At 42.3% G+C, this 21768-nt stretch overlaps 1 protein-coding gene across 2 annotated transcripts in view; it reads right to left on the bottom strand.

Moving 5' to 3' along the window:
• GRK4 (G protein-coupled receptor kinase 4) overlaps window positions 1–21768 on the bottom strand; it is a 197322-nt gene that overhangs the window by 43944 nt on the left and 131610 nt on the right. For both annotated transcript variants that reach the window (XM_018554987.1, XM_018554985.1), the window contains exon 5: window positions 4342–4442. In XM_018554987.1, the coding sequence (XP_018410489.1) occupies window positions 4342–4442 (101 nt within the window). The remainder of the gene's footprint in view (window positions 1–4341; window positions 4443–21768) is intronic.

Genomic DNA, 21768 nt, shown 5'->3' with positions numbered 1-21768 from the left:
GACAGATTGACGTAAACAGTGCCTCCCTTTCTATAAATATGTGAGCACCATTAAATCTCCAGTGCTTTATACTGCAGTCTCCTGACATAAAGAGTGAATATCAGCACCATTTACAGAGTGAATCTGTCAGACCTGGAACAGCTTCGGGTCATATCCAGACATGCTAGTGCACATATTTTTATGCTGCTGTTCCAGTAATACTGGCTGGAGAAACATGCGCTGGGTGGGAGAATGACATCTCTACACTAAGGTTTACAAAGTGCATTCCTCGGGATTAATGTAAGGAAGACATACATTTATGTTGCGCAAACCAAATTCTATTTCCTTTACTGCTGTATGGAAGCCCAGCTATTTATTACACACAACTCCAATTTAGGTGGAATGTTAAAAATGATAATTTCTTGTTTAATTCTGATGTTCTGTAGCCTAAAAGGCTTTTTATTTATCAATCACGAACCGCACAATCCCCTGAAAAATGATAACAGATGTTATGCTGACATGGTTCTGTAGCTAGATGTTCCTGATTATTATTTCTGCTGCTTTAGGTATTTGGGCCAACAGCCCTAACTGGCACACGGCCTTTAAAGTAGAACACCTTCTGAAACATTTGCACTTGGTTTGGTTAGCATGGGGAAAGGTTAGATTCCCTGTCAGGCTTTCATTGCCGTCTGTGCCTCCTTTGGGGAGACTTCCAAGCTAAAATGCTAACACCCAGAAGTTTGCTGTAATTTTTTCCCAATTACAAGGTTACTTTATAGAGAGAGAGAGAGAGAAGAGAGGAGAGAAGAGAGAGAGAGAAGAGAGAGAGAAGAGAGCCAGAGAAGAGGGCGAGAGAGCGAGAGAAGAGGGCGAGAGAAGAGGGCGAGAGAGAGAGAAGAGGGCGAGAGAAGAGGGCGAGAGAAGAGGGCGAGAGAGAGAAGAGGGCGAGAGAGAGAGAGAAGAGGGCGAGAAAAGGGGGCGAGAAAAGGGGGCGAGAAAAGGGGGCAAGAGAAGAAGGCGAGAGAAGAGAGAGAGATCCCCCGTCAGGCTTTCATTGCCGTCTGTGCTTCCTTTGGGGAGACTTCCCAACATGCTAACACCCAGGCGTTTGCTGTAATTTTTCCCCAATTGCAAGGTTACTTCATAGGGAGAGAGTGGAGAGAGAGAGAGAAGAGAGGAGAGAAGAAGGCGAGAGAAGAGGGCGAGAGAGAGAGGAGAGAGAGAGAGAGAGGAGAGAGAGAGATGAGAGAAAAGAGAAGAGGGCGAGAGAGAGAGGAGAGAGAGAGAGAGAGGAGAGAGAGAGATGAGAGAAAAGAGAAGAGGGCGAGAGAGAGAGGAGAGAGAGAGAGAGAGGAGAGAGAGAGATGAGAGAAAAGAGAAGAGGGCGAGAGAGAGAGGAGAGAGAGAGAGAGAGGAGAGAGAGAGATGAGAGAAAAGAGAAGAGGGCGAGAGAGAGAGGAGAGAAGAGGGCGATAGAGAGAGAGGAGAGAAGAGGGCGATAGAGAGAGAAGAGAGATGAGAGAGAGAGGAGAGAAGAGTGGGAGGAAAGAGGGCGAGAGAAGAGAGATGAGAGAGAGAGGAGAGAAGAGTGGGAGGAAAGAGGGCGAGAGAAGAGGGCGAGAGAGAGAGAGGAGAGAAGAGAGGAGGAAAGAGGGCGAGAGAAGAGGGCGAGAGAGGAGAGAGAGGAGAGAAGAGAAGAGAGAGAGAGAATATGTCACTGCGTACTTGTTTTTACATGCACAAGGCTGATCCTAACTTCCTTACCTAGACCGGGAGTTCTTAACCTTTTTACAACTGCAGAACCCCAGTGGACGGCCCAAAATGTTCCCACATCCCCTTTGACTGTCAAAATCATCATCATCATCAGTCCTTTTAGGTACCAGTGTGGCTACAAAAGATGTCAATAGCTTGGTTTTACTTTGCATATGGATAGCTGGAAACATGTTTTCATATCTATGGTATATCATATCTATTTATAGAAATACAGTGAAATCACAAATACACAAGCTAGCTATCGCTAGTAAGAATTTTGCTGTTTTCATGCAATCAAACCCTGTAGGTCCAGTTACAGGCAATGTTACTTGCATGTCATGTGATACATCCAGTTGATTTTTCCACTATGATTTCAGGCTCAATAATGCAATCTTATTTCTTTCTTTTTTGAATTATTAAAAAATCCAGTACTACAGCTCTGTCGTTTGGTTTTCATACCCCAAAGGCTATGGACACCAATGGTTATGGACCCCTTGATCTAAAGAGCCTTTGACCTAAATCGCCGGTCCCCTTCTCTCTCCTGATACTGTCGGGCGTTCTCACTTGGGAGAAACATCGCTGTCCCCCCACCACCCGGAGAGGAAGAAGAAGGCATGACAGAGCACATGATCTAGTACATCAAAACTGTAAGTCCCTTTCTATCTTACACCGTTGTCATTCGCACTTTGCGTTACATTGCTGTCTGTCCCTTAAGGCTTGTTCACACCAGTTACAGTACATTCCAGAGCGGTTGCTGCAGGAACGCACTGCATCGCACACTAAATGCCCCCCTGCGTTCTGGGGTGGGAGGGGGTGTAGCGGTGCATTGAAGTCCCCTGCCCGCAGTGTGATCGCCTGCACTGGAATGCATGGCAAAACAATGCCTGTGTTTTCCGGTCCAGTGCGATCACCAAAAAATAGTGCATGCAGCATTTTTTGCAATCACACTGGCTGTGGTGCCATTGTCTTCAATGCACAGCCACCCCCCTCCTGACCTCGAATGCAGGGGGGAGTTTAGTGTGTGTTTCAGCAGCTACCTCTCCGGAACGCACTGTAATTGGTGTGAATAAGCCCTAAAACCCTTTTATACCTCGACATACATTGCTGTAATTGTTTTTTATTTACACTGTGGCTCTTCTGACTCCTGTAATTGTAACAGCTTGTTTACACCCTTGTCCATAATGCAAGGGATAGCATACACAAAGTCTCCTTGCGTTCTGGGGTAGGAGGGGGCCTGGCAGTGCCATTCATGTCATCAGCTGCACCAGAACGCATGGTGATACATTGCCCTGCGTTTAAGTGTGGTGCAATCACAAAATATTGTGCACACTTTTTTGCAGGCCGGGTTTGTCTGCAGTTCCATTGACATGAATGGCACTGCCAGGTCCCTTCCCACCCCAGAACGCAAGGAGACTTTGTGTATGCAATCCCTTCAGTCATTAGCATTAACTTTTTTTTTGATCGGGGGGGAGTTTGTGGGAGGGGGGCCCATGCACAACTTTGCTATGGGGCCCTGTGATTTCTAGTTACGCCCTTGTTTAGTTATTTTCAGTGGTATGATTTAGTGGTGAAAATTATTAGTGCCCCCCATTTTGACTGTGGTATCTTATGTGCCCCCCTATATATTGTTCCTAGAGTCGCCACTGGACATCAGTGACTGCATGGTTGTTTCTCATCAATGAGCCCCTAAGCAGCGAAGGTGCCAAGATGACAGCCACATACCACACCTTTAGCCACCTGAGTGTTGTTGTTTTTTAATGCATTTCCCGAAGCGCAACAATTTTCAACATTAAGAATCCTATTATCTCCAATGGTGCCCATTCACACTTGATCATTGTGCTTGTAGCTTGAAAAAGTACATGAGCACAATTGCACAATTTTGGCCCTGTAGACTTTCACGTGGTTTCATTAGCAATTGCTCCCCCTCTTAGTAATTAGCTTCCCATTGGTTAAAACAAAAAGGCTCAAGCCCAGCGCTCCAGCCGTGATCGCACAAATTTGGCCCCATAGACTTTCACACGATTTCATATCTAACAACCACTCCCCTTCCTAGTAATTAGTTTCCATTGGTTAAAACAAAAATACTCAAGCCTGAAAATGCTCACACTCAAGTGTGGAACCAAGTTAGCAATGACAATCCTTATAAAAACAGAGTACAGAGGGTCAGTGTACACACACTTTCCAGTTTTCCTTCTGAAATGCGTTTGTAAAACATTTCTTCAGTATTTGGAACAAAGTGTTCACATTTTGAATTGACTCTCATGCATTGGTATCCTCATTGCAAATTATTCATATGAATCTTCCAGGTACAGCGTGCATACATCTTGTATATGATAATTTAACAATGATGTTAGAGGAAACCTCTACTGACAGCAAAACAAATCATTGCTCTCTGAAAAAAAAATCCCAGAGCTGAAATTGACTATTAAGAACACTGAAGTGCTCCCCATGGATCCCCATGGATTTCCCTGAAGGCTGGGGCCATAGGAAGCCTCCCGATCTATCCCAATTATAAACCATCACTGCCTCTATCTCATGTGCATAAGAGTAGTAGAAATAAATGACAGTCCATGGTGAAAACTTGTTACAATGGCCCCAAGCATCACTTACCCAGTGCAGTCTTTAAAGAGCTCCTTGCAGGGAGTCTGCTCCAGCTTCTCCTTACATTCATGAACTGTGGCCTGAGGTATTTCCGGCAAATGGGCGGCAGACTGGAAAAACCGAAACACAAGGAACAAGGTAAGTTTAAAACAGCAGCTCCATCGGCAAGAACAAAAAGCAGAAATCTTACTTTGACGTTCTGGTCTTTATTGGAAATAATGCACATTTTTTAAGTCATATTGGTTATACCATTTTTGTTTTTCTTAGCAGATAGCGGTTTAATTTTAGGAAGTTTTACTCTTCAGTGTGATGTCAACCTGGCTGACCATTGCTTCAGGTACACACAAGATACGTCTATTTATTGATGTATAAAGTCATCACTCGTTCTGGCTGATGAAGGGGATCCTTTGTGACCCCGAAACGTTGCACTGAGTGTATTATGCTGTGCTGCTTATACGTCAATAAATAGACGTATCTGATTTGCCACTGGAATGCCGGTGCCCATATCTCTTCTTTTGTATTTAGACGGTTGCCAGCCACAGCACCCACTTTACAATTCTGGAACAGCGGTTCTGAGTGCGATGGGTATATGGACTGTATCTTGTCTGTATTTGTAATGCGCTACACCTGACCTGACTGAGCACTGCATCTGGTACATTCAAAATATTATGTGAAAGTGATGAAACCGCCATCAGGTTGAGGGCCCTTTCCCACCACAGAATTGTGCTAATAGGATGGTGCTCATGCGTTTAGCCAGGGCAGTCCCTCAGACAAGATTTTTGCCTTAGGCAGCACCTTGTCCAGTCACATGGAGGGGTGGCAACCAGAGCAGCATGTTATAATAAGTCAGTGTTTTACATCTGTCCCTCCAGCTGTGCGGCGGTTCTCCGATCCAGCGCTGACTCCTCTCTGCTTGCATGCACTTCCGATCCAGCGGTGTCTGCATGCGGGTGAACGCATCCATAGACTTACCATGCGCCCGTCCCAAGATGCTTTGCGGCCGCCCGAGCAGTTTTGGATTCTCGGGCGGGAGCGCGCGACGAAAACAGGGTAAGTTTAAACCGCTGTTAAAGCGTTTTTTTTTTTTACAAACTTTTTGCCTATATCTACTGCTTGCTAGCAGTAGATATAGGCAAAAAAACGGAGGGTTTAGAACCCCTTTAACTCTGGTTTATCACACCTGAGTTCAATTTCTCTAGCCACACCCAGGCTTGATTACTGCCACACCTGTTCGCAATCAAGAAATCACTTAAATAAGACTTGACTGACAAAGTGAAATAGATCAAAAGATCCTTAAAAGCTACACATCATGCCGAGATCCAAAGAAATCCAGGAACAAATGAGAAAGAAAGTAATTGAGATCTATCAGTCTGGAAAAAGCCCTTTCTAAAGCTGCCCATACACCTTACAATTATCTGCAGATTTTCTATGATCAGATGGAAAAGGTACAACAGATTCCTCCATCTACGCTAAACTGTGTGGATGGAGTAATCTCCACCTGGGCCAATCTGTTGCACTTTTTCCATCTGACCACAGATAATCTGCAGATAATTGTAAGGTGTATGGGCACCTTAAAGCTTTGGGAATCCAACAAACCACAGTGAGAGCCATTATCCACAAATGGCGAAAACATGGAACAGTGGTGAACCTTCCCAGGAGTGGGCGGCCAACCAAAATTACCCCAAGAGTGCAGCGACGACTCATCCAAGAGTTGTATATAGATGTCATCAGCACTCCAAATATGGGTTCACTTTAAGCCTGATGAAGGGGACCCTGCGCGGCCCCGAAAGCGCTTGTTTCCACTTTAAGTGACTTCAAAAATAAAAATGAAGATTCACTAAAACCTTGACGTATTCTGTCATATTTGGAGTGCTGATGACATCTATATACGTTTTACCTGATACGGCGCCATCCGTAGTCATTGCGAGCACCCATTTTTCCACATGGGAAGTCCGGTAAGGTGTGCTACAGGTCCTTGGACATTTGGACTCATCCAAGAGGTCACAAAAGACCCCACAACAACATCCAAAGAACTGCAGGCCTCACTTGCCTCAGTTCAGGTCAGTGTTCATGACTCCACCATAAGAAAGAGACTGGGTAAAAATGGCCTGCATGGCAGAGTTCCAAGACGAAAATCGCTGCTGAGCAAAAAGAACATAAAAGCTTGTCTCCGTTATGCCAGAAAACATCTTGATGATCCCCAAGACTTTTGGGAAAATACTCTGTGGACTGACAAAACAAAAGTTGAACTTTTTGGAAGGTGCGTGTCCCATTACATCAGGCGTAAGAGTAACACCGCATTTCAGAAAAAGAACATCATACCAACAGTAAAATATGGTGGTGGCAGTGTGATGGTCTGGGGCTGTTTTGCTGCTTCAGGCCCTTGAAGACTTGCTGTGATAAATGGAACCATGAATTCTGCTGTCTACCAAAAAATCCTGAGGGATAATGTGCGGCCATCTCTTCGTGACCTCAAGCTGAAGCGAACTTGGGTTCTGCAGCAGGACAATGATCCAAAACACACCAGCAAGTCCACCTCTGAATGGCTGAAGAAAAACAAAATGAAGACTTTGGAGTGGCCTAGTCAAAGTCCTGACCTGAATCCTATTGAGATGCTGTGGCATGACCTTAAAAAGGCGGTTCATGCTCGAAAACCTTCCAATGTGGCTGAATTACAACAATTCTGCAAAGATGGGTGGACCAAAATTCCTGCACAGCGCTGTAACGGACTCATTGCAAGTTATCGCAAACGCTTGATTGCAGTTCTTGCTGCTAAGGGTGGCCCAACCAGTTATTAGGTTTAGGGGGCAAACACTTTTTTCACACAGGGCCATGTGGGTTTGGATTTTGTTTTCACTTAATAATAAAGACCTTCCTTTAAAAACTGCATGTTGTGTTTACTTGTGTCATCTTTGACTAATATTTAAATTTGTTTGATGATCTGAAACATTAAAGTGTGACAAACGTGCAAAACAAAGAAAAATCAGGTAGAGGGCCAACACTTTTCACACAACTGTATGCTTTCTGCAGCACTGGGGGTCCCCGGATCAAAATCGCAGCCAGGACACTAGTTTGAAGGTCCCCAGGATTACTCAGAATACTCTGGTTTCCTCCCACACTCCAAAGCTGGAAGGATAATTAGCTCTTGTCGAAATTGGACATGTATGCATGTGGGATAGTGATCTTAGATTGTAAGCTTCTTGAGAAAAGGGACTGATGTGAATATATAGTATGTAAAGTGCTGCACAAATTGACAGAGCTATATAAATACTTGTAATAAATAAAGTAAAATATTGGATACTAAAATAAAGAGATAAAAAATTGCTGATGTCACACTATTATAGTGGCCAAGTAAATGCAGTGCTAATCACTTGCCTCTTATCTGCACTCCATGATGCTGTGGGAAAAGGCCAAGCAGAAATGACCTCATTGGAGCACCCGCCTTACGCAATCATCTGCCATCATTACAGGCACTACCCATGCCACACACAAGCTTCTCAGCTGAGAGGGACCATTATCACAATGTCTACACACCTATCAGTATTTGTACTGGAAGTCGAATCTGCCAAGTTTTACACTGCTGACCACTATCAGCTCTCAGTGTAATACACAGAGTCAACAAGAAAAAATAAAAGTTCAACCCACTGAGGCCTATTTGCTAAGAAAATCCATCAAACAAAAAACGGATCTGCAATTCAATAACACCAGCCAGGTTCCAGCACTGACAGCCAACACTCGACTGGATTCTTAGGTGAGCTCTTGCTTGGACAAAGAAGACATGCACTGTAATACTTGGACCCTGTAGTAATGGTTGGCACTGTCCATAGAAAGAATGTATGTTGTAAGCGCACCTTATCCTTCATCGACTGATTTTTATTGATTACAGGAAAGACAGCATAATAGTGCAATGCAAGGCACCATTAATCAAGACATCTTCTAAACATGACCCTGTTGCTGGGGAAAAAATAAAACAAAACAAACTGTAACTGTAGACTGTAAAAGAAGCAGCTTCATTTTTATCTTCCTGGAGGGATCTGTGTTAAAGTGCAACTGAGGCCAAAACCTTTCTTTTAGTTTTGGATGGAGTGGAGCGGGATTAGAACACCTGCCAGGTTTATATTGCTGTCTGTGTCCCCGTTAGGGAGATTCATCCACTCTATTTGTCCTGCTCAGTTTCACAGAGGGATTTCTTGTTACTTCTTATTGTTGCTATCAGACAGGAAGTGAGGGAAAAGATCCCCAATGGGGCACAGATGGCAAATAACAACTGACAGGGGTTATAACTAGGGATACACTGACATTTTGGCCAATGAAACATATCGGCCAAAAATTTTACTTTGGGCAAAACGCCGAAAGTACAATTTTTTGGCCGAAAAAGCTGTGCGCATCCTTAGTTTCTCTCCTCCCTGGCCGCTGCTCTGTGTCCCCGCTGACAGAGCAGCGTCCAGCGGGGAGGAGAGAAACTTTCAGGAGGCCAAGTGCGGCAGAAAGGAGAGGGCTGTCAGCGCTGTCACAGGAGGGTGAGCTCTACTCCTATGACAGGCAGATCAGGATAGAGGGTGGTGCGGGGAGGAGACAACTGTCAGCTATCACAGGACGCTAAGCTGGCAGTGCAGGGGAGGAGTCAGCTGTCAGTGATGTCACAATAATTGAGGACATAGTATGTTTACTGTGTCCCCAATTATGAATGGACAGGAAGTGCTCTACATCACTTCCTGTTCATTATTGTGGACATAGTAACTTATACTATAGCCACAGTTTATGGATAGACAGGAGCACTCAGTATAGAGGCTTCCTGTTCATTCAGTGCTGGGGCTGCAGAAAAAAAAAGAGGATTTAGGACTCTGTGTCATCAATCTCTTTTTCTATTTCAAAAGGGAAATATCAGGGGTCTGTTTAGATCCCTGATATTTCCCCAGAGCCCCAAAAGTAAAGTAAGAACTAAATAAATTTAAAAAAATATAGAAAAAAGAAATATTTACAAAACGTTAGAAAAAAATAATTTTCTATTTCAGTGCACCTCTAGTTATAACTAGGGATGCTCCGATACCGATACAAGCATCGGTATCGGCGGCGATACCGAGTATTTGCAGGAGTACTAATACAGAAGTGACTGGTGAGGAAGCCTGTCATCATCCAATCGCCTTTGGCAGTGAGATCCAGTCTCCCCCACCATTGGAGGAGGCATGGGCCACGGGCCAGGGGGGGACAAGAAAAAATGTTGCACCAGGGCCCTTTGTTCCTTAGGTCCACCCCTGCTTTCCAGTGCTCAGTGATGGTATAGCTGAGTATTAGCCACACCCCTCACACAGACTTGTATTGCAGGGGGTTGAGTTACACCAGGTGTGTTACTGATTGCTGATTATGGAAATCACTACTGGACTGCACAGTCATATTCAGACACCCTGCACAACAGAAAATGAAGGCAAACCAATACAAATTAAAGGTAACACATTGTCTGTCAGACTGCATAATCTACTTTTGTGGCTTTACTGACACTTATACAGTAAACTCTCTGTTATTCAGTATTCAACTAACCAGAACGCTCATCCAACCAGAGAAGAAAAAAATCCCCTGTGTACTCACTGTTCTGCTGATCTACGGCACGTATTATCCGGTAACGATCGTGCACCTATTTGTCCTAAATTGTTTTAAGTGTATGTCTTAATTTGCTTTTGATTACTGCATTTCAATATTAATATGGTGTCAATGCAGAGTTTATGGTATAGTATGGGTTATGGCGTTACTTAGACCTATTTTTAATAGTAACTGAGCCTGCCTATGCTATTTGTCTTATATTTTGTTTGTTGTCTATTGATTTACTTTTGTACTGTTGTTATATGCTATAAAGCCAAATAAAAATCTTATTGGAAAAAAAAAAGCAAATATGTAAAGGGGGCCTTCAAAATGATTAAACAAAGAAGTGCATCAGCTAAAAATGCTCGCATTAGTATGACTGCATCTTCCACAAGCTTTACTCTAGTACCCTCAGTACAAATATATCTTCCTATCACTACTGTAATTACATAGGTGTAAACACGGCATCACCAACCACGCTGACTCACTCATCGGAAGGTGCTATGTGTATTCCTGAACTGCCATTTCCATCTAAGGAAAATTATAAAGGGTTGGCACAGGTTCCATATCAGTTTGGAATTGTCCCAAAACTTCACATCTTAAAAGAAATAAAAATCTCTTACCATCCCATGGGAAGATTAAAAAATGCCAGTTACATAGGAAGGAAGGGAGTGGCATAAACACGGGATAAAACAAAGGTTGGTGAGGACATTCATGGACTGTGAAAAGAATAAAGGGACATGGACACAGTCATAGACACAGAGGATACACTTAGTAGGATTGACAAATGCAGACACTGCTGGATCTCTGACATTCTCATAGATCAGTTGTAGTCAATGAACTGAGATTACTTAGGTTCCTATTATTATATTAAACCTGTAATCATTTACATGCAAAACAAACTTTAGAGCTAAACTCCAGCCAGAAGGGTTATAATATTATTTTAAAGGTGCTTCTGTTGTCTAAAAAATTGGTTTTGTGTTTTTGAAGCATGTTCTTTCATTCTTTTCTCCCCTCCAACATGCCACCGATTCCCTCTGTTTCATAGTTCTGATTTATTTGATTGGGCACCTCTCTTTCCTAATGCTCCTTTAAAGTGACCGCTGATGCTTAAATTTTGAGGTTCTCTATAGTAGTTGTTGGTGGAGCTGGCTCCTAAATAAAATCCTGCTGGCTCCTGGATTCCATATTCATTAGTCCACCCCTGACAAAGTCAGCTTGTCTTCAGCACAAAATCAAAAAAGGTAATGTCTCACCGCCTCTGGGGTTTTACCCGCAGCAGCGGTATCACAGTGCAAAAAAATGTTGGTGATTTCCCAGCAGAGACAGACCTCAGCAGTGCTCAACAGTACATCCGCTCCAATAGCTTTCTTCAGAAACCTGTCACACTCTCAAAACCGCTACTACCCAACACAGGGTCTGTGGCGCTTCCTGGATATAAACCCCTCCTGTAGGTAACCTAACCTTAAAGGGGCCGTAACCCAAATACTGGGGAGATCTATTGCCCGTGCAGGACCCATGCCTGGCATCTTGTAGATCAAGATTACATATAAATATTTCATATTTCCTACTTTCAGTAAGTTAAAATAAAAGGAGCATCTCTCTCCAGTTTATTGTTGGAGCCTTTTTTTTTTTTTATTATCCGATTAACCGATTAATCGAACTTAATAATCGGCCAACTAATCGATTATGAAAATAATCGTTAGCTGCAGCCCTATGCACAACCATCCTGTAAAAGGGGCTAGAATATCAGGGAGATCAGGTTCCATCGACTGCAGAGTAACACACATGAAGAAGAGTACTAGCAGACAGAGCTTAATCAGTTATATATAGGGTACCCGCAGTACTGGTCTTTCTTATAAGAAAGCATAGCAAACTTTGCAAATACTGACCATGAGTTCACTTTAAATTGATCCTGAGTTCACTTTAAGTTGAATTTTCTCTTTGCAAAGAGAATTTGTACTCAACTTAATACAGTGAAACAAAACAAAACTTCACTTTGTAAAAGAAAGCTCACACATGATTGGATGATTGAAGTCTGCATAGCTTCATCTTCTTATCTAAGTGGAGTGAAAATTCCCTCTTCCAAGAGAAAATTAACTTACACTTGTGCTCATAAGTTTACGTACCCTGGCAGAATTTATGATTTCCTGGCCATTTTTCAGATAATATGAATGATAACACGAAAACCTTTCTGTCACTCATTGGTAGTGTTTGGCTGAAGCCATTTATTATCACTCAACTGTGTTTACTCTTTTCCAATCATAATGACAACAGAAACTACCCAAATGACCCTGATCAAAAGTTTACATACCCCAGTTCTAAATAACATCAATGACAGCTTGAAGTCTTTTGTGGTATGTGTGGATGAGGCTCTTTATCTTCTCAGGAACAGGCATAGCCAGACATAGACGTGACTGAGGTTGATGGTCTGTAAACCTGGCAATCCTTCCATAAGTGGTTTCCAATATCTGACAACTGACATCTTGAGGACATATTTGTATAGATCTGGGAATTTTATCATAGATCAGAACTGATTGTTTGATATCAGTAAATGTCTATGGGATAGAAATTCCCCATTGGATGCCAAGTGGTCCTCGTCTTAATAAAATGCCCCTGCAGTCCCTGGAGAGAGATGTTGGCCATAATATGATGCTGATTTCTCTGTTCTTTTTAATGAAAATAAACACCCTGATATGGTCTGAGGAAGCCTGCTGAGTTCTGTGAAACGCGTAACCACAAGATGTACTCTCGAATAATGATACTTGTTGATATTGTCATAACCAAAATGGGACTGCATGTCTGCAGCAAACATATGGTATAATGTGATGTGTATGCAATGTGTGGGTTTGTAAGTACTAAGTGATTATCTATCTTTTATAGCCTTTTATAACTTCATGCAATGTCCTTTGGTATGGGGAAATAACCCCTTTTATTGAATGTGTACATTTTTTTTACTATGTTAAGGTTTATAAACTTTTGTGTGAATGGTCTCATTGATGATAACTAAAACAATATTGACCTACAATTTATCCTAAATAGAAGCTATATATTAAAATGTTGTTTTTGGGTTTAGATGCAGTTTATATGAGACAAGGCCACATTCATAATTTGGCAATATAACAGTTTTTTAGTCTATATAACTTAATGTATTTTTTTTTTTAAATAGGGCTTTATGTTGGGATCACATACACATATATTGTTCAATGTTGTAGTTATGTGAAAAGCTATAGCCAAAATCTGATGGCTTCCTCTATAAAAGACAATGGTTTATAAAGTTCTATTAACAATTATGTCCTCCCGGACTATTTCCCATGCTTTGTGGACACAGATCTTTGCAGAACCAAGGCTAAAACAGATCAACTTCTGAGAATGTAGCTAATTGTGTTCTGTATGTGGAGAAATCATAATTACCCAATATTTTTTCCTTGTGATGACTCTCATAAAGAAAAAAAAAAAGTGATGAAACAAGGGCAACTTTTTTACACCCTAGGCCTTGAAACAGTGTTTCACTTCCACAAAACTGGGCCTGACCTTAAAAGATTAAAGGAGAACAATGAGGTGAGTGCTTTTCACTCACCTCATAGTTCTAGCCGGCCTGTGACAATGAGACTGTCACAGGTCGGCTCAGTAGATCGGGAGGTGAGCGAACACATACTAGCGTTCGCTCACCTCTCGATCCTGTCACGGCTCTTTGCCATGACAGGGGAGGGGCTGGATTCCCCGCTCCGATCCGCCAGCGCTGACTGGCGGAATGGACGGGGAGGGGGCGGGTACAGCTGGCTCTGCCTCTAAGTAGGCAGAGCCTGCTGTCAGTCACGCAGCTGGGCAGATCCAGACATAATTGTCGGGATCAGCTTCGGCGTCTCAGTATACAGCTCGCTGTATACTGAGCCTAGGGTGACGGGAGGACGCTAGTTTGTGTCCTCCTGTTACCCTAAGGAGAACTATGGGGAAAAGCCCTGACCCCATAGTTCTCCTTTAAGCAATCGCCTTTTTTGTTACAGATAAAAAAGATTTCACAGGACGGAAAGCTGGATTGAATACCTATTGGGGGGAACTAATTGGGGGGAACAGTTTGCACAGCGCTTTACAATATAAGGAAGACATCACAATACAATTCAAGACAAGATGGTAAGGAGGGCCTTGGCCGTGAGGGCTTACAATCTAATAGGGAGGGGCAAGTGAAACATGAGGAGGTAGCTGTGTGTGGATGATTTGTTTAAGAATGTGATGGTTGAGGTGGAATAGGCTTCCCTGAAGAGATGAGTCTTAAGGGATCGCCTAAAGGCAGTCAGAGTGGGAGATAGTCGGACAGGTTGGGGTAAAGAGTTCCATAGGATGGGTGAGACTCTAGTGAAGTCCTGGAGGCGAGCATGGGAGGAGTTGACAAGGGAGCTGGAAAGGAGGAAGTCTTTTGAAGAGCGGAGGGGGACGATTAGGGTGATACTTTGAGACAAGGTTTGAGATATTGCCAGTGGCAGAGTTGTGGATGGATTTATCAAAACTGAAGCAGCTGTGCATGGCAACCAATCAGCTTCTCTCTTTCATTTTCAAAGCTTAAAGGAGAACTATGAGATGAGTGATTTCCACTCACCTCATAGTTCTAAGCCGACCTGTGACAATGAGACTGTCACAGGTCGGCTCAGTAGATCGGGAGGTGAGGGAACACATACTGGGTTCCCTCACCTCTCGATCCTGTCACGGCTCTCTGCAGTGACAGGGGGAGGGGCTGGATTCCCCTCTCCCCGCTCCGATCTGCCAGCGCTGACTGGCGGAACGGACGGGGGAGGAGGCGGGTACAGCTGGCTCTGCCTCTAGATAGGCAGAGCCAGCTGTCACTCACGCAGCTGGGCGGATCCTGTCAGCTACGTCGGGATCCGCTCCAGGTGCGGCGTCTCAGTATTCCGCGAGCTGTAGCTCGCGGTATACTGAGCTTAGGGTAACGGGAGGACGCTAGTCTGTGTCCTCCCGTTACCCCAAGGAGAACTATGGGGAAAAACACTGACCCCATAGTTCTCCTTTAACTGAACAAACTGAAGAGGGGAGCTGATTGGTTGCCATGCACAGCTGCTCGATATTTTGTCTGCTACAGTTTTGATCAATTTCCCCCCACTGTGTTTACAAAAAGCTTTTACACCGTTGCCCATGCTGATTGATTGTCACAGTGGAACTGTAGTGTTAAGCCTTCGGTCATTCTTATGTGGCCATAGTTGGCCAATGGCACCAGAGTGGTGTGCACACTTACAAACATATAAGTGTCCTATATAATGTATATGTACTTTTTAGAGTTATGTGTTTCATGACTTACACGTATGGTGGGTAATAAGGAAATAAAACTTGTCTCTGCCACAAGAAGGCAATGGCACTTCAGCGCAGAGACCTCATGAGTAAGGAACATCCACTCCATAGCATATAGTTACATTCATAGATCAGGCTGATCACCGCATATCTGCAATAGCCAAATTATTCATTTTTGAAAAGAATTTGCTGTTTACATGACTGAGGGCAATGACCACCAAGCTACGAATAACATCTTCCCGTTGTAAATACAACGCTCAGCAATGTGGCCAGATTGTTTTAATCACTTTTAATTAATGAATGGAAGTTTCAGTTTACAAAATAACAGTCACATGCAGGGACATTCAATTGCTTGATTTTCATGTTCCGAGCTGTAACAGAAAAATGCCAGTGTGCGAATTTGATAGATTAGCTCTTGTTTGTGTCTGTGGAGTAGTGGTGGGGGGTCTCTGTGCTTCGGGGGATGCAAATGACACAATTTAATTTTCATGAAAAAAAAATCTCTTAGTATGAGTCAGTATGGTACATGTGCACCATCTGGGTGGTACACTACAGGACTTGACATCTAAGGGGTGTTCAGATGAAATATACAAAAGAGGATTCCACTCATCAACATATTTAAAGTACCGTACTTTTCGCTCCATAAGACACACTTTTCCCCCCCAAAAGGAGGGGGAAAATGTGCCTGTGTCTTATGGAGCGAATCCCGACGCCCGAGACATGCAGTTTCTTTCCGAGACATGCAGCGGCGACCGCAGCGGTTATCGAGATCACCATAGAGCAGACGAAGAACGGACGTTCTTCGTCTGCTCTGTGTGATCACTGAGACCGTGGCACTGTAATCACAGTGCCACCTGTCACTAACTGCAGCTTCTGTCACAGCTTCTGTCACAGCAGCTGTGACAGAAGCTACAGGCTGTCGAGTGCTCCATAAGGCGCACCGAACCTCCCTGCGTCCTATGGTCCGGTGCGTCTTATGGAACGCAAAATACGGTACATCTAAAGGGTTTGGTGTTATTTACAAAAGGGTGAAGAGTTTGGAGAAGGCAGAAAAAGTGAACAATCTAGGACAACATACATGATTGTGAAAAATTCTCCAATTCAGCTCACTTTCCAGTTCAGCTATGTTGTCCTACATTGTTCACTTCTCCTGCCTTCTCCAAACTCTTCACCCTTATGTGAAAAACCCCCTTAGTTCCAGATGGAGAGTGGAAGGATTCATTTGTTATTCCCCCATCTTCATTTGTCCTCAAGACCACGGAAAATAAACTAATGGGAATGTTTCACCAGTCGTCACTAGAAAAGCAGGTGAAGAAAAATCTTCCAATGGGGGCCTCTGTTCTAGTGTCAGCTAGTCAACTGTCAAAGATGTCAGAGAAGGATTTTCCCTCACTTTGGAGAGATTTCCTTTCATGTTCTCTCGTGTCTCTGTGACTGGAAGTGAATGGAATCTTCCCTGACAAAGGTTTTTAACAATTTCCTACTCTATCCAAAAAACACCAGCCATAAGAGAAATGCATAGGCTGTCATTGTTGGCCTCCTGTAAATAGGCATTGGGGCCCCCCCCCCCCCCCCCCCCCCCCCCCCCCGCCTCTCCCTTTTTTTTTCATCTTAACATAACTGGTGTCTCCTGCAGTGACATCCAGATCAGCAGGAGGAACCAATGGGAGCTGAAGGAACCCATGAGATCGACACTAATGGAAGAGTTGGTTGGTTCGGGGGAACATTTCTTATAAAATGGAGAAATGAGCTGTGCTTTGCTATATAATAAAGTAAAATGGATGCTATTATTTTGCTGCTTACCTGTTCCAGGTCAGTGGCTCAGAATGACTCCCCCATTACCCCCACCAACCAGCTCTCACTGGTTCCTTTTGCTGATCTGCACCTAACTACTGTCTCCTGCAGTGACGTCAAGTTCAGCAGGCGAAACCAATGGTAGGGACCCATGGAATTGATATCAATGGAAATGTTGGTTTCTCAGTGGATTTCAGTGGAACATTTTTCATAGACGGAGAAATTGGCTGTGCTTTGCTATATACTTTAGCGGAAGCTTTTAACTTGCTGCTCATCTGTTTCAGGTCAGCGACTCAGAATGTACTGAGTCCAAAGGATCAGAGTACCAGCCAAGCAACTACCTTTTCCGAACGTAGGTCAGCAATGGCCACCTATTTCTCTCATGACAAGTTTCCTTCACCAAAACCTTTGTCACTGCCTGGTTTTCTTAACATTTACATTACTGAACTAGAGATGGGAAGGGCTGGGGGGAAAAAAAAGAAAAATTTGGGGGGTGGGGGGGGGACAATTTTCCGGTTTTTTTTCAAAGCCGTTTTTGTTTTGTTTTTTCCCCCGGAAAAATTGAAATTAAAAAAAAGAAGAAGGAGTGTGCAATATGTTCTTTTACAATGATAAATAATATATCTTTGACATGGTATTCAAACTATATAACATGAATACCTTAATAAAAGATATCTGAGACTTTGGGGTTGATTTACTAACCTTATAAACACACCACGAACATGTATACACCTCTGTAGTGTGTTCCCTCCCAGCATTATCTATGGGTGGAATCTAAACACCTTTGTAGTGTGTACACACCCAGCAGGTGTGTTGTGCAAAGCCAAGCATGAATTTGCAAGGTGATATTGTGTAAATTAGCTCTATGTTGTGTTGCTTGCGTTGATGAATGCAGGAATGTAAATGCATGAGCTAACCATTTTTGTCTAAACTGTGAAGCAGCATTATATATGCATCATGTGCATGATTTTTCCATATATGGCATTAGTGGAAATATGCTTTTAGAGACTTTTTGGTTGATAAATACGTTTTGCTGTGTAAAAATCACACGCACCTAGTGCATGCGTGTGTTTAGGTTAGTAAATCACCCCCTTTATGTAAAGTCATAAATTATTGCACATTTTCTCAGCTGAAGATGAGCAAATCCTGGAATACAAATCAAAGTAACACTGTACTTCTCAATGCAGTTCTCAAACTCAAAAAGAAATATGCATTTCTGCCACTTGGGGCACTGCAGAGGAAAAGTTCCAGTTTAGTTAGCTTGTGGGCTCTTGCTTGAACTTCCTACCTCGCTATGGAGCTCAAATATGAAGGTTGACCTTACACCTATCAATGTCCATATCCTACTGGGACAAATAATGCCAGTTACTTACCTTTTTATTTGCTATTGGTGCTAAGCGGCAAATCTGATTATGTTTTATGTGGATGGTTTCTTGCTTGTTTTGTTGTGTTTGAGGGAAAGGGGGTGGTTACCTGTTCTCATGTATTGAGAACGTTAGTTGAAACGTTATTAAGTTATACAGTCCTTGTTATTCCATTTGTAATCAAAAATACAATTTTAAAAAGCAAGTTTAGTTTATTTACTATATAAGCTGTACTTTTATTTCAAGCATAATACTTTTATACACACTGCATTTCATGTTCCTAGTCTAACAAAATTACTTTCAATTTGTAAAAATACTCCACATTGAATTTTTGAAAAAAAAAAAAATCCAAAAATTTCCATTTTTTCCAGAAAGAAACAGCAAAACCAAACAAAACGTTTTTTCTCATGGCTTCAAAATTTCCAGAAATTGTACATCTCTGAACACGTACGTTATAAAATAAAATATACCGCATGCATAAAAATGAATGAATTTTCCACAAATGCCACAAATTTACCCTGAATACATTTTGCAACATCTGAGAGGCGGTAGAAGTGAAAGTGCTAAATAAGAATCCTCCTTCAGTTACAGCTGGCCAGGAACCACATATTTGCGTTGAGTTTTATTTCACTTTGCTCTCAAGACATCTATTAGTCAGGGCTTGCCCCGATGTTTTTGCAGTGTAGACTTTCTACCACTTAGCAACTTGTCTCATTCTGTACTAAAGAAACTGGAATTAAGCAAATACCGTGCGGGTTTGTTTGGCAATTTCCTTCCCAATAAATCACGCTGGAACATTGTATACTGAAATTTTTCCCCAAATATTTGACTGATCTATGCCAACTTTCAGTGATTTAACAAGTAATACTTTATTTATGCGTACATAGCCTTCAAACTGTTATTCCGTACATCACCGCACCAGCAAAATATCCCAGCTCAGCCAGTTGAAGAAAATGTACCTCCTTCCTCAGCTGCACAAAGTGAAGGCAACCCTTTTGAGGGCAGAAATTACACCCAAGAGAATTCTGTTCTATTTGAAAGGCTAGTAAATTCTTCTTAACTGTCCTGGATACTGGCAGTGACCATATCATATATAATTATTAGGGATGCACAGATACTTTTCGAGTACCAGTGCAGATATTTGGCATTTTCATGAGAACTACCAGGGTTGCAGCGATTGCAGCTGGGACCTGGCTCTGGTACTCCACCACTGTCCTGAAATCATTAGTCTGTATTGATTTAGAAAAACTGTCACATGACAATAAACAAAAATGTATCGGTACTCATACTTGTAAGTACTCGGCAAGTACCAGTACTCGTAAAACTGGTATCTGTGCATCACTTTATTTATATTTATAAAAACAAAATCGTACATTAAAAACAGAGATGTACAAATCCCAGGAGCTCTGTGTGCTCCTTACAAATGGCAGCTGCCTCCGAATTTTTTTATTTTTCTCTAGTCTAGTCTTGGAGCTCAAAAGTATCGGTACATGTACTCGTACTTGTACCGAGTACTGTACTTGGTATCTGTGCAACCCTAATAATTATATTAGAAATAATGCTAAATAAATAAGTACACCCTCCTGGAATTCTATGGTTTTAACCACTTAGTGACACAGCTTTAGAAACGTTTCTCGTTCCTGGGGAACAGAGCAATTTTGTCATTTTTGCTGTGTGTTTAACCATAATTTCCATCTTCCTCATTCATTGCACCAACACATATACCGTTTTTAAAAGGACAAAATGGGCTTTAATTTGATGTGACATATGTAAATATACATTCTTATTTTTTTCTAAATATACAAAAAAAGCATAAAAAATAAAAATAAAATATATATATATATTTATGTATTATATCATTTTTATTTTTAACACATTTTTCATAGTTTTGGCAACAATAATGTGTACATAATTAGTGTAGCTAACAGAAAGTAATTCATAAAAATGTATTCTATTTGTCCTGATTTATGGGGTATATCATACGTTTGGGATTTCAGTTTATTTTGGAAGTTAAAGGTCACAAAATACAAGGAGTGAAATACAATTTTATTTTGGAACAATTTTAGAATGTGGTATGTTTGTCTCCTATCTTTAATAGCCTCTTCGGCACTATATTTTCTTATAATTTTTAATCTTTAAACTAATTACTTTTTCCTTTTTTTATTTTAAAAACTGCATTTTTTATTTTTAAATTTATTTTTTTAAACTAGGGGGCACTGAGGGTTTATTTACAGGGACTTTGATACTTAGTATTTCTGAGGAGAATACAGTACCTTGTATCAGTCTGTGAGTGTCCATGAACCCATCGCACTCCTGACCGCTTGTTCCAAAGGAAAACAAAATGGCAGATGCGGTGGTCAATGGATGGCAACCGTTACATGCATGATGTAAGAAACAGGGACACCGTCAATCCAGTTGCAATTCAAAAACGTCTTTGTATTGACGTAGGTGCAATAAATAGACGTTTTTGAATTGCAACTGGAGTGCCGGTGTCCCTGTTTCTACTTGTATCCGTTTGTAACACACAGCCGACTCGCAGCTCCCCAACACAGTGAGCTGCAATCCGGCTTAGTGGCTTTCATGGCTCTGTAATCACAGCCATCAGCTATCGCTGTGATCATAGTGCTGTGACCACCTAATCTGCTGTTGAGGGTCTGCCCCAGACCCTGAGGGACCCAGCAACAGCAGTAACCAAATGAGCGCTGGTCCCTCCACGCACCAGCGCCCATGCTACTGCATGGCGGTATTGTCCTGCCACTGGTTATTGAAATGAACGATGCTGACGGTATATCCCGTTATCAGTCGGGAAGGGGTTTAGTATCAGGATATAATAAAAATCACCTGGTCTTTAGCAGGTCTTATTAAATTAAAGTAAATTAGGTAAATACAACCTCAAAGGAACAACAGCACATTACATATTACAACGTGTCATTATTTATTTTACAAACATGATAAGATCCTATCCATGAAAGGGCAGGCCAATAACTATTATGGGAAAAATGCCTCTTGGTTTCTGCCACCTACAGACACAGATCCTAGCATGCCTAATGGTAAATCCATATGCATCTATGCTATGACTAAGGCCCAGCTGGGCTGATACATGCAAGCAAGTGTTGCTTTTATGGAATTTACAGAAGTAAATAAAGATACATTTGAAGGAGATTCCTTGTGTGATGAAATCCAACTGTAAACTGCCATGGACCCGTTCCCCACCATGGACTTACAGGAAAATGCTGCAGACAGTGGTGCCACATCACTGGGCAAACGAGGGAGGGGATCCGAGGCCGGAGTTGGGCATTAACTTTAAAGTAGATCTAAACTCTAACCCTAAATGTTAACTAAATAACATTTAGTTTGCTAAAGCACTGCGCTTCACAAATAAGTGCCCTTCCATTTGCAC

The sequence above is a fragment of the Nanorana parkeri genome, unplaced genomic scaffold (assembly GCF_000935625.1).
Source record: "Nanorana parkeri isolate BGI_ZX_2015 unplaced genomic scaffold, ASM93562v1 scaffold180, whole genome shotgun sequence".
NCBI classification, from domain to species: domain Eukaryota; kingdom Metazoa; phylum Chordata; class Amphibia; order Anura; family Dicroglossidae; genus Nanorana; species Nanorana parkeri.
The sequence above is the reverse complement of the archived record's forward strand: the minus strand, read 5'-3'. Positions and strand labels throughout refer to the sequence as shown.